Below are 16,630 nucleotides of genomic sequence, written 5' to 3'. Positions count from 1 at the left end.
CGGTGTGGGGGGGCTATGGGGCAGTGCAGGAGGCATGGGGCTGGCCGGGGCCCCGTGGCTGACCCCCCTCTCCCCCCAGGACGTGAAGTGCAGCGGGAACTGGACGTGGGGGCTGTGGGGCGGTGTGGGGGGGCTATGGGGCAGTGCAGGAGGCATGGGGCTGGCCGGGGCCCCGTGGCTGACCCCCCTCTCCCCCCAGGACGTGAAGTGCAGCGGGAACTGGACGTGGGGGCTGTGGGGCGGTGTGGGGGGGCTATGGGGCAGTGCAGGAGGCATGGGGCTGGCCGGGGCCCCGTGGCTGACCCCCCTCTCCCCCCAGGACGTGAAGTGCAGCGGGAACTGGACGTGGGGGCTGTGGGGCGGTGTGGGGGGGCTATGGGGCAGTGCAGGAGGCATGGGGCTGGCCGGGGCCCCGTGGCTGACCCCCCCTCTCCCCCCAGGACGTGAAGTGCAGCGGGAACTGGACGTGGGGGCGGTGTGGGGGGGCTATGGGGCAGTGCAGGAGGCATGGGGCTGGCCGGGGCCCCGTGGCTGACCCCCCTCTCCCCCCAGGACGTGAAGTGCAGCGGGAACTGGATGTGGGCGGCCAAGCAGGGGGGCGAGGGCGCGGCGCTGGTGGACGCCTGTGGGGCCATGTGCGCCGTCATGGCCCAGCTGGGGGTGGCCGTGGACGGGGGCAAGGACTCGCTCAGCATGGCGGCCCGCGTGGGCACGGACATCGTCATGGCGCCCGGTGAGTGTGGGGGGTGGGCTCTGCCCCTTCACCCTGCCCCAGCAGCCCCCCATCCCAGATTCTGTGGGCCCCCTCGCTCCGCTGTCTCCAGCCCCCATGAGTCCCCGGGTCCCCCTCTGACAGGCCTCCACCCTCCCTCGTCCCATGCCAGCTACGTAACCTCTCCACGCTCAGCAGGCCGGGCATCTGTCCATAGGGAAACTGAGGCACACCACCAGATGGCTCATCTCCCACAAACCTCCTCTGTTAGAGGGGTGTGCGCACCAGGGCCGCCCCATGTCCATCCCCAAAGCTACTGCCCCATGCCCCCTCTGCCCCCACTGCAGCCAGTCCTCACTCCCCTGTCCACCCCGTAAAGGGTCCCCAATTCATCCCCTGCAGGTGCCCTGGCTTTCTGGCCCCCGGGAGTCCGCTATCCTGGCCCCCCAGACTGGCTCTTTCCCCCGCTTCCCCACCCCCCTAGGCTAGCTGGACTCCCCACTGACCCCATCCCATCTCCCCACAGGGACCTTGGTCGTCTCCGCCTACGCCGTGTGTCCGGACATCACGGCCACCGTCACACCTGACCTCAAGTGCCCCGATGGCAAAGGTGAGGGGCGGGGGCTGGTTGGCTCAGGGGAGTGGGGAATGGGGCACAGGCTCTTTCCCTTTTAGGGGGCACCAGCTCCCATGTGGCCCCAGGGCACGGACTGGCTGGCTCAGAGGGGTGGGGCATGGGGCCTTTCCCCTCTCCGGGGCGCTGGCTCTGATGTGCCACAGGCCAGGGACTGGCTGGCTCGGGGACCCTGGTGTCTGGCTCTGACCCCATCTCTCTTGCCCTGCAGGGGCCCTACTGTACGTGGAGCTGTGCCCCGAGCGGCACCGGCTGGGGGGCAGTGCCCTGGCGCAGTGCTACGCCCAGCTGGGGGATCGCTGCCCAGACCTGGAGAACCCGGACAGCCTGGCAGCCTGCTTCCGCGTCACCCAGCAATTGCTGCAAGGTGTGTCCGTCCGTCTGTCCGTCCCTGCTGGGGGGGGGTGAGCCCTGCTCTGGGGGAGGTGTGAGGGGGGCTGGCCAGGTGGCCTCCCCAGGCCTGGAGGGTGCCCCTGGGGCTGGGGGAGGAGCTGGATGTGGGCACCCCCAGGAGTGGAGTGAAGCTGGCCTGGGTGCCCCTCGGGGCTGGGGAGGAGCTGGATGTGGGCACCCCCAGGAGTGGAGTGAAGCTGGCCTGGGTGCCCCTCGGGGCTGGGGGGGGAGCTGATGTGGGCACCCCCAGGGTCTGAGGGGCGGGGCTGGGGGGTGGAGTGAAGCTGGCCTGGGTGCCCCTCAGGGCTGGGGGGAGCTGATGTGGGCACCCCCAGGGTCTGAGGGGCGGGGCTGGGGGGTGGAGTGAAGCTGGCCTGGGTGCCCCTGGGGCTGGGGGGGAGCTGAGGTGGGCACCCCCAGGGTCTGAGGGGCGGGGCTGGGGGGTGGAGTGAAGCTGGCCTGGGTGCCCCTGGGGCTGGGGGGGAGCTGATGTGGGCACCCCCAGGGTCTGAGGGGCGGGGCTGGGGGGTGGAGTGAAGCTGGCCTGGGTGCCCCTGGGGCTGGGGGGGAGCTGATGTGGGCACCCCCAGGGTCTGAGGGGCGGGGCTGGGGGGTGGAGTGAAGCTGGCCTGGGTGCCCCTCGGGGCTGGGGGGGAGCTGATGTGGGCACCCCCAGGGTCTGAGGGGCGGGGCTGGGGGGTGGAGGGAAGCTGGCCTGGGTGCCCCTGGGGCTGGGGGGAGCTGGGGTGCTGGGGGGGAGCTGTCCCACCCGGTGCTGTCCCCCCAGAGTCGGTGGTGAGCGCAGGGCATGACGTGAGTGACGGGGGGCTGGTGACCTGCCTGCTGGAGATGGCCTTCGCCGGGAACTGTGGGCTGCAGGCCGAGCTGCTGGCACCGGGGGCCAGCGGTGAGTGGGGGGCCCTGCCCCGAACCCCACAACCTGCGGGTAGATGGGGGACTTCGCCCCGAACCCCTGTCCCGAGCCCCAGAGCCCAGCGGTGAATGGAAAACCCCACCACAAACCCCCTCCCCAAATCCCCGCCCTGAACCCCACAGCCCGGCGGGGGAACGGGGGATCCTGTCCCATAACCCCTCCCCAACCCTCTGTCCTGAGCCCTCCCGTAGCCCAGTGGGGGAGAGCCTGGACCCCTCCCCCACAAGGCCAACCTCACCGACCACCTCACACGAGCCCCCCCGATCCCCCATTTCCCCCCCCAAGCTGACTCCCCTCCCCCCCAGCCCTGGAGGTGCTGTTTGCCGAGGAGCTGGGCCTGGTGCTGGAGGTGCCCAGCGCTGTGGCAGGAGACGTCTGCAGACGGTACGAGGAGGCTGGAGTGCGATGCCTGCCCATCGGGCACACGGGACCCCTGGGCCCCCAGTCCATGGTGAGTGGGGCTGCGGGTCGGGAGTGAGGGGCACCGGAGAGCTGGGGGGAGCAGAGGGCAGGTAGCAGGGGGCTGCAGGTCAGGACTGGGGGGCACTGCAGAGCTGGGGGGAGCCCAGGGCTGGGCTAGCAGGGGCTGCGGGTCGGGAGTGAGGGGCACCCGGCAGAGCTGGGGGGCAGGGCTGGGCTAGCAGGGGCTGCGGGTCGGGAGTGAGGGGCACCCGGCAGAGCTGGGGGGAGCCCAGGGCTGGGCTAGCAGGGGCTGCGGGTCGGGAGTGAGGGGCACCCGGCAGAGCCGGAGGGAAGCCCAGGGCTGGGCTAGCAGGGGCTGCAGGTCGGGAGTGAGGGGCACCCGGCAGAGCTGGGGGGGCCCCAGGGCTGGGCTGGGCTAGCAGGGGCTGCGGGTCGGGAGTGAGGGGCACCCGGCAGAGCTGGGGGGAGCCCAGGGCTGGGCTAGCAGGGGCTGCGGGTCGGGAGTGAGGGGCACCCGGCAGAGCTGGGGGGGGAGCCCAGGGCTGGGCTAGCAGGGGCTGCGGGTCGGGAGTGAGGGGCACCCGGCAGAGCTGGGGGGCCCCAGGGCTGGGCTGGGCTAGCAGGGGCTGCGGGTCGGGAGTGAGGGGCACCCGGCAGAGCTGGGGGGAAGCCCAGGGCTAGCAGGGGCTGCGGGTCGGGAGTGAGGGGCACCCGGCAGAGCTGGGGGGAAGCCCAGGGCTAGCAGGGGCTGCGGGTCGGGAGTGAGGGGCACCCGGCAGAGCTGGGGGGCAGGGCTGGGCTAGCAGGGCTGTGGGTCGGGAGTGAGGGGCACCCGGCGGAGCTGGGGGGCCCCAGGGCTGGGCTAGCAGGGGCTGCGGGTCGGGAGTGAGGGGCACCCGGCAGAGCTGGGGGGGCCCAGGGCTGGGCTAGCAGGGCTGTGGGTCGGGAGTGGGGGGCACCCGGCAGAGCTGGGGGGGCCCAGGGCTGGGCTAGCAGGGGCTGTGGGTCGGGAGTGAGGGGCACCCGGCAGAGCTGGGGGGAGCCCAGGGCTGGGCTAGCTGGGGCTGCGGGTCGGGAGTGAGGGGCACCCGGCAGAGCTGGGGGGCAGGGCTGGGCGAGCAGGGCTGTGGGTCGGGAGCGAGGGCCCCAGTGCTGCAGCCCCCCGGCCCACCCCCTGCGTGCCCCCTAGGTGCGGCTGCGGGTGAACGGGCGAGAGGAGCTGGTGCGGCCCGTGGGTGAGCTGCGCGCCCTCTGGGAGGCCACGAGTGTCCAGCTGGAGCGGCTGCAAGCGTCACCCCACTGCGTGGGGCAGGAGGAGAGGGGGCTGGCACAGCGCCAGGGCCCCAGCTTCACCCTGACCTTCGACCCCAAGATTGAGCCCCCACTGCTGTGCCAGATGGGTGAGGGCCGGGGCCCCGGGGGGGGGCTCACTGGGGGGAGGAGGGGTGTGGGGGGGTGTCCCTAGATGGCTGTGGAGAAAGGAGCTCTCTGGGAGGGAGGGGTGTGTGGGGGGTGTCCCCAGGTCCCCGTGGCGGGAGGGGGGTCTCTGCCAGTGGGGGTGCACTGAGCCCAGCCGGCCCTGGTCTCTCACCCCCCCCCTTTGCCCCCAGCCCAGCCGGGCCCGCGCGTGGCCGTCCTGCGCGAGGAGGGCAGCAACGGGGACCGCGAGATGGTGGCAGCCTTCATCATGGCGGGGTTCCAGGTGAGACCTCCCCACCCCCACTCCGAACCCTGGCGTCCTGCCCCCCCCCGCCGACTCTAACCCCTCGGCCCCACCCCCCCTCTCTCCCCAGGCCTGGGACGTGACCATGGAGGACCTGTACACAGGGCAGGTGACTCTGGAGTCGTTCCGTGGCCTGGTCTTTGTGGGGGGCTTCAGCTACGCGGACGTCCTCGGGTCTGCCAAAGGTGAGACCCCTGCCCGGGAGCCAGCCAGTGCCCCCCTCGCCTCCCGACCCGGCCAGCGCCCCCCCTCGCCTCCCGACCCGGCCAGCGCCCCCCCTCGCCTCCCGACCCGGCCAGCTCCCCCCTCGCCTCCCGACCCGGCCAGCTCCCCCCTCGCCTCCCGACCCGGCCAGCGCCCCCCTCCCCTCCCGACCCGGCCAGCGTGTCCACTCCCCCTCGCCCCCCGACCCGGCCAGCGTCCGCCCTCGCCTCCCGACCCGGCCAGCGTCCCCCTCGCCTCGCCTCCCGACCCGGCCAGCGTCCCCCTCGCCTCGCCTCCCGACCCGGCCAGCGTCCCCCTCGCCTCGCCTCCCGACCCGGCCAGCGCCCCCCCTCGCCTCCCGACCCGGCCAGCGCCCCCCTCGCCTCCCGACCCGGCCAGCTCCCCCCTCGCCTCCCGACCCGGCCAGCGCCCCCCTCCCCTCCCGACCCGGCCAGCGTGTCCACTCCCCCTCGCCCCCCCGACCCGGCCAGCGCCCCCCTCGCCTCCCGACCCGGCCAGCGTCCCCCTCGCCTCGCCTCCCGACCCGGCCAGCGCCCCCCTCGCCTCGCCTCCCGACCCGGCCAGCGCCCCCCTCGCCTCGCCTCCCGACCCGGCCAGCGCCCCCCTCGCCTCGCCTCCCGACCCGGCCAGCGCCCCCCTCGCCTCGCCTCCCGACCCGGCCAGCGCCCCCCTCGCCTCGCCGCCCGGCCCGGCCAGCGCCCCCCTCGCCTCGCCGCCCGGCCCGGCCAGCGCCCCCCTCGCCTCGCCGCCCGGCCCGGCCAGCGCCCCCCTCGCCTCGCCCCCCGGCCCGGCCAGCGCCCCCCTCGCCTCGCCCCCCAGCCCGGCCAGCGCCCCCCTCGCCTCGCCCCCCGGCCCGGCCAGCGCCCCCCCTCGCCTCGCCCCCCGGCCCGGCCAGCGCCCCCCCTCGCCTCGCCCCCCCGCCCCGGCCAGCGCCCCCCTCGCCTCGCCCCCCGCCCCGGCCAGCGCCCCCCTCGCCTCGCCCCCCGCCCCGGCCAGCGCCCCCCCTCGCCTCGTCCCCCGCCCCGGCCAGCGCCCCCCTCGCCTCGTCCCCGGCCAGCGGCCCCCTCGCCTCGTCCCCCGCCCCGGCCAGCGGCCCCCTCGCCTCCCGACCCAGTGTGTCCACTCCCCCTCGCCCCCCGCCCAGCCAGCCAGCGTGTCCACTCCCCTCACCCCCCCCGCCGAGCCAGCGAGTCCCCACCCTGGGGCTAGCTGGAAGCCGGCACCCCCTAGAAGGGACAGGCTCCGAGCCCCGTTCCCCACCCCTCTGAGCCAGCCAGTCCCCGTCGGGGGCCAGGTTGGAGCCAGTGGCCCCTAGAAGGGAAAGGCCCCGCGCCCCATGCCCCCCAGGTGATTGACCCCCAGTGTGCCTTTTTGTCCCCAGGCTGGGCAGCTTCGGTGACCTTCAACCCCCGGGCGCGAGCCCAGTTTGCGGCCTTTCACCGGCGCAGGGACACGTTCAGCCTGGGTGTCTGCAACGGCTGCCAGCTGATGGCGCTGCTGGGCTGGGTGGGGGGCGAGAGCCCCACGAGCGACCCCCCGGGTGAGTGGGGCTGGGGCCTGTGGGTGGGCTGGAGGGTTTGGGGAGGTGTCTGGGTGGGGGAGTCTAGGGCAGGGCTCACTCAGCCTGTCTGTCCGCAGGTGGGGCCGTCCGTCCCGGGGTGCTGCTGGCCCCCAACGATTCGGGCCGGTTCGAGTCGCGTTTCGTGGCGCTGGCCGTCGAGCAGAGCCCAGCGGTGATGCTGCGGGGCATGGCTGGCTCCACCCTGGGAATCTGGGTGGCTCACGGAGAAGGTAACAGCTCTGGGGGGCTGCTCGCTCCGTCCCATATACACAGCTCCGCGCTCCACCCCAGCGCTGGGTGAGGGGTCCCTGTATAACCAGCCTCTGCGTCCTACCCCAGAGGAGTGGCTGGGGGGTCCTTCCCTAATATGGTGGGAGGGGTCCTTGCCCTGGGCTCCCCCCCCCCCGTCGGGTGCGTCTCTCCGTCGAGCCATGGTCCTGTGTGTGTGGCTCTCGAGGTGTCCGTGCGCCTGAGACGGGAAGGCTTTTCCCCAGCAGGCTCCGCTGGGCCGTACCTGCCCCCTTCTCCCCCTCAAGCTGCTCCCCAAGAGCGTGGAGCACGGTGCGGCCCGGCCCGACCGTCTCTCCGGTTCCTTTGCAGCACCCGTGGTCGGAGACGGGTCCTCCAGCCGACGTGGTGGGGGTGGGGGAGGGGGAGGGTAAATTGTTCCTGCTTAACCGTCAGTGGTAGAGAAGCTCCTTTCCGAGCATTGGGGTCCCCTTCAGCAAACGGGGGGCACCTCGAGAGAGGTGCCTCTGGATTGGACTCTGGTGCGACCATTGCTGGGATCCTGGCATCCAGTTCTGGTGCCCTCAGCTCAAGAAGGCCTGAGTCGATTGCAGAGGGGTCAGCGAGGAGCCAGCGGGGTTGCAGGCCTCCAGGCAGCATCGAGCGCTGAAGTTAAAGCATCATCCATCCTGGTTAGCCCAGAGCCCAGCCAGGCTGTGGTGAACCCCTGGGCTCAAGCTCCGTCTGTCTCTCTGTCTGGCTCCAGCTGAGAGCCCCGACGCCTTCCAGCCCCCGACTCTTATTTCCCCACCCCCAGCCTGTCCCGTCCTTTGTTCTCCGGCTGGGGAAATGCTGTGTAGCCTCCCCGAGGAGAGGTGGAGGGGTGCATCTCCCTCTGGGTTGTTGGTAGCTTGGTGTCGCTGTCCGGGCCATTGTATTTGCCGTCATCTTCTGAGATGCTCCATTGATACAGGGGCTGAGGCTCCTACAGCTCGGTGACACCCCCACCTATGTTCCTCAGCCGGCCCCAAGAGCAAACAGCCCTTTCCCACCCCACTGGGTCACCAAGCAGCAAACAGGGGAAACTGAGGCACACAGTGGCTTCCAAAAGATTGCCAAATATTCCAGCTTTGGCACACCTACCTTCTAGCCAAGCCACGTGCCACCAGAGAGCTCCACTCTCTGGATGTCTGACGAGCCTTAGTGTCCCCTCTGCAGAGAACGAGACGTAGGAGAGGGGAAGCGAGCTCCTCGTAGAGACTTGCAGTGAATCTCAGGCTGCGTCCTGCCTGCTCGACCCGTCCCTGGACGGTCATGGCAGGTCGGCTCCGGGGTGTGTCTCTTTTGGAGTCTGGTTCCCTGGCTCGTACAGTAGCTGGAGCTCTTGGAGAGGGCGATTCCTGAGTGTGTCCCCCCCGCTCTCCTTCCCCGCCCCCGCGGGTCCTTCCCCCAGAGGGTGTTTGCCAAGCAGAAGGAACTGGAGAGCTCTGTGCTCAGGGCCTCGGTCCGGTGCAGGAGGAGAAGGGCGCAGGCGCTGGCCACAGCTAAGGAAAATCCCCCCGTCTCAGCACGTGAAGGGCCTGCCCAGCTCAAGTGGAGCACGTCGGGGTCCGCACAACCGGGAGAACCCCCGTTGCTGTACAGGGCAAGCAACTGGGCTCCCCACTCCCTGCCCTGCTGGCCATCATGACAGTGAGAGAATGTGCGGGGGGGCTTTATCTGTCTCCCTCCCACGCCCTCCCCAGCTCGCATGCGGTTTCACACTCCCGAGGCAACATCGGGGTATGGAGGCGGTGGGCCTGTTGTGGGGGGTGTCCCGCTGGGGCTCTCTGCCCATCTCCCCCCTTCTTTTCTCCTGCCCCAGGTCGGATGCGGTTCCGCTCACCCGAGGTGCTGGCTGCAGTGACATCGGGGGGCTTGGCCCCGCTGCGCTACGTGGATGACCAGGGCCAGCCCACCCAGGAGTACCCCCTGAACCCCAACGGCTCCCCGCTGGGCATCGCCGGGCTCTGCTCGCCCGACGGGCGCCATCTGGCCATGATGCCCCACCCTGAGCGCTGCGTCCTGCCCTGGCAGTGGGCCTGGATGCCGCCCGACTGGCGCCGCACCATGGAGGTCTCGCCCTGGCTGCGCATGTTCCAGAACGCCTGCGAGTGGTGCCTGGAGCACCCCGAGGGGGAGTCCTGACTGCGGAGCCCCTCGCCAGCCGGTCTCGTATCCCAAGGTTTGTCCCCGGGCCGGACCGGCACAAAACCCGCCCTGGTTTTCTCCGTGTCGACTGGGGAGGCGGGGCTATTTCAGGAGCACATGGCCCCGCCCCCTCCGCCGTGACCTCCTAGGCACCGTGCATATGAGGTCCTGCTGGTGGGGGCTGGACGGTGCGCTCTTAAAAATGCCCCCTCCTGCAGTGTGACCGTCTGTGCACGGGCATGTGGGGTGAGGTCATGGTGGAGGGGGCGGGGTTTGTGTGAGAGAGGTTGAATGGGGGCGGGGTCACATGAGAGGAGGCGGGTCCACACTGTTCCCAGAAGGTCCTTAGCCCTGATCCCTACAGGGCCAGCCACCCCCAGCCTGGAGACCTGTCAGCAGTTCCCCTCCTGGCCACTGGGACAGACTTGAGGAGGAACAAAAGCCGGGGTGTGAGGGGTTCAGTGGGGAATAAAGTCGGGGGGGGGGGGGTTGTGGGAGAGGCCGTTTTGGAGAGAACCTGGGGAGGGGTTCGTTGGGGGAATTGAGCTGGGCGGCTGGGGGCGAGGACAGGCCCAAGAGGAAGTTGGTGGGGTTTAGTGGTGGGCCTGGTGAGTGGGGAGCGGCTGTCTGAGCAGCCCCTGCTTGCTGGTTAATGGGTCTGGGGGGCTGGAGCCCAGAGGAGAGGGTGGACCTGTGCCCCCACACCAGATCCAGGGAACGGGGTGTGGGAACCCCCACAAAGAGGCCACAGATATCTGAAAGGCCTGGGGGAGACTGGGGGGTGAGGAAGAGAGTGACTCAGAGGGGACGGCAGATGGGGCAGAGTTGCAGGGGGCAGTGGAGGACAGCTAATGCCGTTGCTGTAGATCGGGGCTTCTCAAACTGGGGGTCGCGAGGTCATTATGTGGTTGGCTGCGAGCTCTCAACCTCCACCCCAAACCTGCTTGCCTCCAGTATTTACATTGTTGTTAAATATGTTAAAAACTGTTTAATGTTTGTTTGGGGGGCACTCCGAGGTTGCTGTGTGAACAGGGTCGCCAGTAAAACCGTCCAAGCCCCACTGCTGTGGGTGGTGGTTCATTCCTCGCCGTGACAATCCAGCCAGGCCCTTTTGTGTCCCCAGCACCTCAGTGATGAATCGTGTGTGGCGGGGCGTCAGGTCTTCCCTGGCGCACCGGGGTATTTCCTCTCTTTCCCCACCCTGGAACGAACTCCGCCACCCTCCCTCCCCAGCCTGCCATGAGCTCGCAGCCGCATCCCGAGGGGAGCAAACCCCGGCTGGACAAGAGACACAGAGATGCTGCTGCTCCTCAATTTGTGGAAAGGAGAAACTGGTTTTTTGAACTGGACTTTGGCTCCGAGGCAGGGAGAGTGGAAGAGCCCAGAGCTGAGGCTGGGTCTGCTCGGTGGTGGGACTGGCCAGCTGGAGACGATCCCAGCCAGGGCCCAAGGGGGAGGTTGGAATTTCTCACCCCACCCCTGCTCCCTGGAGCCCCGCAGGGAAGCGGGAGGAGGTGGGGCAGGTTCGGAAGGGTTGGGCCGGGGGTTTAGGTAGCACAGGCTCAGGGAACTGGAGGACATATCCACCCTGGTGTCCGTATCCTCCGAGATCTGCCCAGCGGGGTCTCGATCTCGCTGTGAGTCTGCAGTGCCTGGAACCGAGCTGGGGCCTGCGGGGAGTGGCGGGGGAGTTTGAATCCCCTGCTCTGGGCAGGGATTGGTTGGAGGAAAGCCTTCTGCTGGGCTCTTTCCAGTTCTGTGTGATTTATCTCCTGGTCCTATTTCCATCTGCACTCCCGTTGCCAGCCCCAGCTGCCGGCCTCAGCTCTCCCCCGTAGCAATCACGGAGCTGCAGCTCTCACCGAAACTGTCCTCTGCAGACGCCTGCCCTCAGGGTTTTTCTCCTTAGCCGGGGGGAGATTCATGTGACTGTTTGGGTAACAATATTCAGGGAAGTATTTGTTCATTAGCTGGCAGCAGCTCGGCCTTAAGTGGAGGCCAGTTTGTGTGTGTCACTCTTAACTGGTTGGTCCCATCAAAGGGATCCTTCCACGCTCCCCCCAGCACCCCCCAAAGCCATGTAACAGGCTGACCTGTCCTCCACTTCCAGCATCGCACTGAGCCGGGCTTCCAGCCCTCCCTCGGAGAGCGGGGCTCAGCCTTTGGGGTTGGAGCCATCGGCCCCCACCTGTCGCTTCGCTGTGGCTTTGTGGGTTTCACTTTCGTGGGGCAGCAGCATGGCCTGGATGTTGGGCAGGACCCCTTGCCCGGCCGCCTGTTGAGCTCTTTGCCATTGCGAGTGGCTGGGGGGGTAATCGGTGGTTTCTTGTCCTGGGCCGCGTTGCCAGACAGCTGGAGGATTTCAGCCGTGGGCTGGTGCCCGCAGCCCGAGTGAGACTTGCCCTGAGCCTGCTGCTTGCCGTCAGCCACTAGCCATGCATTTCCCCCATTTGCCTGGGGGCACCTGTTTCCTGTTTCTGCCTGGCAGCGAGATGGGGAGGGGCTTGCACAGGGGAGGGGAGGGGTCAGGAGGCGGGGCTTGCACAGGGGAGGGGTCAGGGGGAGGGGCTTGCACAGGGGAGGGGACGGGCGTTTGCCTCACCCCAGAGTCACTTGCAGGTTCCTGGGCCCGAGCAGCAACCCCACGGCTGGGCCTGCCCCGCACATACCCTACGCGCCAATTGTGCGCCAGGGATGGCGCCCGGCCTAGCGGACGGAGCCCAGGAGCGGCGTCCCGGGCGCCTGGATTCCCTTCCCAGCACTGCTGCTGTCCCTGGTCAATTCCCCTCCCACTGCCTCAGTTTCCCTGTTGTCAAAATCCTGGCCTGGGGGCTGCCGCTTTGCCAGCTGCCCACCTGTAAGAACTGGGAGGTGAGCCGGGAAATCGGGGGTCTTGGTAGAGATAATGACGGGGGGGGGGGTTAGATTTCTGATTATTTCATTCTATGCAGTTGCGGCTCAGCATCCCAGTCCCTGCCCTGGTGCCCTTTGGGGCCAGGCGCTGCATGAGCACAGGGGGACAGAGAAGGGGGGAGCCCCATGTGTCCTCTGGCCTTAAAATCGATCAGTGGGGGTCATTGGCTCCATTTTATGGACAGGCAAACTGAGGCACAAAAGGGGAAGTGACTTGCCCAATGTCACCCAGTAGAGCTGAAGCTAGAACCCAGGAGACCTGGCTCCCAGCCCCCCCTGCTCTAACCACTAGCCCCCCACTTCCCTCCCAGAGCCAGGGAGAGAACCCAGGAGTCCTGACTCAAGAGGAAAGATGGAGGGTCGCCCACCCCAGAATAACCCAGACCCCCATGGTTGGAGCACTTAGTTGGGAATGGTCAGACATGGGTCGGCTCCAGAGTGGGGATTCAAACCGGTGTCTGAGCTGGGCGTCCTGCCCGAGTGGCTACAAGCTGGACACTTGCCCCAGCCCTCTCGGGTATGTGACGTGAGCCCTTCCTCTCCTTCACTTTCCTTCAAACGGCTCGCGTCGCCTCCCTTGAACCCATTGTATTGGACCCGAAACGAACCTTTTCCGGCCATTTTGAGTCCCCCAAAATTCAGAAGCGCCTGGTTCCACCCCGAGCAATTATTATTCTGCTCCTTGCCAGGCCGGCCAGCCAGGGGCCAGTGAGACGCCTGCCCAGCGCTGCCTGGCTCCCCTCCACTCTCATGCTTCAGGGCTGCAGGGGTCAGGAAGGTTTATTTCCTCCCATGTGCAGACTACATGGTGTAACCGTCTCCCCATCCTCTCCGTGGCCCACTGGCCGGGGGGTCTCCCCACAACCCTCCTGTCTAAGATGGGAGGGGTTGGGCTCAGCACCCCCTCGGGGGGCCTCCCTGCCAGGGACGAGTGAGCTGGAGCGCAGAGCCCACGGCTGCGCCCCAGGGGCAGAAAGGAGCCAGCCTCCCAGGGCGCAGCCTTGCTCATCCCACAGGGCTCAGGGACGGGCTCCTCAGGGCAGGGGGAGACTCAACGCCGGCAGCCTGGGCCCAGACAACAAGTCCAGCGGCTACCAAGGGCCTCAGCCCTGGCCGATGCCCTCAACCTCACCCCCGTGTTCCCTGGCCCCCCGTCTCCCTTCCTTCCCCATGGCTCCACCCACTTCCTCCTCCCCTCCCTCTGGATTGGGGGCAGGGGTACCCGGGGCGGTTCTCCCACGTGCACCCTGCCGGCGTGGGAAGCGCCCGGGCAGCAGCTCGCGGGGCGCCCGTCACGGGAGGGGTGAGTCGCCCCCGGCGGGCACGGCCCACGCCACCTGCCTGCCCGGGGCCTGCCCTGAGTCACCGGCGCGCGGGGATAAAGGGAGCCGGGGGCTGCGGGCTCCTGCCAGCGGTGCCGGCCCGGCTCCAGGAGCGCTGCCTGCCGGGGCGCGGGAAGACCTACCGGCACTTCCTCTTCCGCAGCCGGCTGCGGGGGCCCCGCGGGAGTCCGTGGGGCGGGCCCGGCCGGTGCTGGGCTGCCGGGACGAGGCTGTGCGGGCCCGGCTGCTCCGGGAGGATGGGCTGAGCCTGGCGCGGGCCGTGCAGCTCTGCCGGGAGGCCGAGGAGACGGGCAAGCCGGGCCAGCGCCGCCGGGCCCACGGAGCCGCCAGCAGGAGGGACCCTGGCTGCGGGCAACCGCCGGGCCCCGAGTGCCAGGCGAGGGACTGGCTGCGGACCTACGTGTGAGGGACAGGCGGGTCCTTGGGCCGACGCTGGCCTTTGGGGTCACCAGCTCTTCCCTTCCTGGGGCTCGCCCGCCCCGTGCGCGTGGGGAGAACTGTCAGCCCCCCCACTGCCCCTGCCTGTCTCCCATTCCCCTCCCGCCAGACCGGCGCTTTCCTTCCCCCGACCAGCCCTGCTTTGGCCCTGGGCCGCTCTGCAGTCCTCTTCCTTGAGCGGGGGTGTCACTGGCTGCTCCCCCCAAGGGGCCCTGCACCCCGACCCCGCAGTCGGCCGCGACTCTCAGCCAGCATGGCCGGTTCCGGAGACGGGGGGGGGGGGGGCACAGCCTAGACCAGAGCTGGTGAGCTCAGGAACTGGCAGCCCCTGCGGCCAGACGGGTCGCGAACGCTAGAGTGACACCGGGGGGAAACTGAGGCACCCACCCAGTCTTCAGACAAAACATGGAGGACACTCCCACTTTGTCACACACAGCCCCCCCCCCCCCCGCGGCGGGGTCTGCTGCACAGCGCCTGGTCCTCGCACCCACCACACCGAGGGCACCGTGGGGTCTCATCCAGGGCAGGTCATGCCCCAGGGAGCAATGGCCTCAGGCTCTCTGCAGACTCAGGAAGCCAATTCCACGTGTGCCCTGTTTCCTTGCTGGTCCACCTAACGCCGCAGGCCAGATGCTCTGTGGGCGTGTGGCAGCCGAGCCCCACCCAGTCTCAACTCCTCCCCACTGCCTGCCCCGCCGCCCCACGCTCTCCGTGGGGCTTCCCCTGCTCCCAGACCCAAGCCACGGCTACCTCTGGGGAGGGGGCGGGGGAATCCCTCACCCGCGGCGGAGATGCGGCCACCTCTGGGGTGGGGGCTGCTATTGCTCCTGAAGCACATCCCTCCCCCCCAGCTTGGGGGTGGCCAAGCCCTGCGTGTGACCCACAGCTCAGCCCCCGTGGGCAGCGCGGCGGATCCGCCCCCGGGGGCCGAATAAAGGGACTGGAGGCAACCAGCACCGGGGTCTGTCCAGGGCTTCCGGCTGTTAGGACAGGGCTCATTCGACCCGCCCCCCCCGGGGCCCAGCATCCCCCTGCTGCCCCCACCCCGGTCCCTGCCTCCCCCAGTCCCTGCAGCCCAGCGCACCCTGCTGCCCCCCCCAGTCCCTGCTACCCGGCGCCCCCTGCTGCCCCCCCCTGCTCTGTGCAGCCCAGCGCCACCCTGCTGCCCCCCCCGGTCCCTGCAGCCCAGTGCCCCCCTGCTGCCCCCCCCGTCCCTGCAGCCCAGCGCCCCCCTGCTGCCCCCCCGGTCCCTGCAGCCCAGCGCCCCCCCTGCTGCCCCCCCGTCCCTGCAGCCCAGCGCCCCCCTGCTGCCCCCCCCGGTCCCTGCAGCCCAGCGCCCCCCTGCTGCCCCCCCCCGGTCCCTGCAGCCCAGCGCCCCCTGCTGCCCCCCCCGGTCCCTGCAGCCCAGTGCCCCCTGCTGCCCCCCCATCCCTGCAGCCCAGCGCCCCCTGCTGCCCCCCCCAGTCCCTGCAGCCCATCGCCCCCCTGCTGCCCCCACCCCGGTCCCTGCAGCCCAGCGCCCCCTGCTGCCCCCCCTGGTCCCTGCAGCCCAGCGCCCCCTGCTGCCCCCCCGTCCCTGCAGCCCAGCGCCCCCTGCTGCCCCCCCCAGTCCCTGCAGCCCAGCGCCCCCCTGCTGCCCCCCCCCCCGGTCCCTGCAGCCCAGCGCCCCCTGCTGCCCCCCCGTCCCTGCAGCCCAGCGCCCCCTGCTGCCCCCCCCAGTCCCTGCAGCCCAGCGCCCCCTGCTGCCACCCCCGTCCCTGCAGCCCAGCGCCCCCCTGCTGCCCCCCCCGGTCCCTGCAGCCCAGCGCCCCCCTGCTGCCCCCCCCCGTCCCTGCAGCCCAGCGCCCCCTGCTGCCCCCCCCCCGGTCCCTGCAGCCCAGCGCCCCCTGCTGCCCCCCCCCGGTCCCTGCAGCCCAGCGCCCCCTGCTGCCCCCCCCCCGGTCCCTGCAGCCCAGCGCCCCCCTGCTGCCCCCCCCCGGTCCCTGCAGCCCAGCGCCCCCCTGCTGCCACCCCCGTCCCTGCAGCCCAGCGCCCCCTGCTGCCCCCCCCCCGGTCCCTGCAGCCCAGCGCCCCCCTGCTGCCCCCCCCGTCCCTGCAGCCCAGCGCCCCCTGCTGCCCCCCCGGTCCCTGCAGCCCAGCGCCCCCTGCTGCCCCCCCCCGGTCCCTGCAGCCCAGCGCCCCCTGCTGCCCCCCCCGGTCCCTGCAGCCCAGCGCCCCCTGCTGCCCCCCCCCCCGGTCCCTGCAGCCCAGCGCCCCCCTGCTGCCCCCCCCCGGACCCTGCAGCCCAGCGCCCCCTGCTGCCCCCCCCGTCCCTGCAGCCCAGCGCCCCCTGCTGCCCCCCCCCAGTCCCTGCAGCCCAGCGCCCCCCTGCTGCCCCCCCCCCCGGTCCCTGCAGCCCAGCGCCCCCTGCTGCCCCCCCCGTCCCTGCAGCCCAGCGCCCCCTGCTGCCCCCCCCAGTCCCTGCAGCCCAGCGCCCCCTGCTGCCACCCCCGTCCCTGCAGCCCAGCGCCCCCCTGCTGCCCCACCCGGTCCCTGCAGCCCAGCGCCCCCTGCTGCCCCCCCCGGTCCCTGCAGCCCAGCGCCCCCCTGCTGCCCCCCCCGTCCCTGCAGCCCAGCGCCCCCTGCTGCCCCCCCCGGTCCCTGCAGCCCAGCGCCCCCTGCTGCCCCCCCCGGTCCCTGCAGCCCAGCGCCCCCTGCTGCCCCCCCCCCCGGTCCCTGCAGCCCAGCGCCCCCCTGCTGCCCCCCCCCGGTCCCTGCAGCCCAGCGCCCCCCTGCTGCCACCCCCGTCCCTGCAGCCCAGCGCCCCCCTGCTGCCCCCCCCCCAGTCCCTGCAGCCCAGCGCCCCCTGCTCCCCCCCCGTCCCTGCAGCCCAGCGCCCCCTGCTGCCCCCCCCGGTCCCTGCAGCCCAGCGCC

At 70.8% G+C, this 16,630-nt stretch overlaps 1 protein-coding gene across 1 annotated transcript in view; it reads left to right on the top strand.

Moving 5' to 3' along the window:
* LOC140904193 (phosphoribosylformylglycinamidine synthase-like) overlaps positions 1-9,501 on the top strand; it is a 32,948-nt gene extending 23,447 nt beyond the window's left edge. The window contains 11 exon segments of the mRNA XM_073326542.1: positions 553-733; positions 1,239-1,322; positions 1,558-1,713; positions 2,527-2,646; positions 2,979-3,124; positions 4,286-4,496; positions 4,707-4,798; positions 4,890-5,004; positions 6,426-6,584; positions 6,683-6,835; positions 8,698-9,501. Coding sequence (XP_073182643.1) covers positions 553-733; positions 1,239-1,322; positions 1,558-1,713; positions 2,527-2,646; positions 2,979-3,124; positions 4,286-4,496; positions 4,707-4,798; positions 4,890-5,004; positions 6,426-6,584; positions 6,683-6,835; positions 8,698-9,020 — 1,740 coding nt within the window. The 3' untranslated portion in view covers positions 9,021-9,501.
* The last annotated feature ends 7,129 nt before the right edge of the window (positions 9,502-16,630 follow it).

Source organism: Lepidochelys kempii, chromosome 28 (genome assembly GCF_965140265.1).
Source record: "Lepidochelys kempii isolate rLepKem1 chromosome 28, rLepKem1.hap2, whole genome shotgun sequence".
Taxonomy (NCBI): Eukaryota; Metazoa; Chordata; order Testudines; family Cheloniidae; genus Lepidochelys; species Lepidochelys kempii.
Note: the sequence above shows the minus strand (reverse complement) of the source record. Positions and strands in the feature narration are given on the sequence as shown.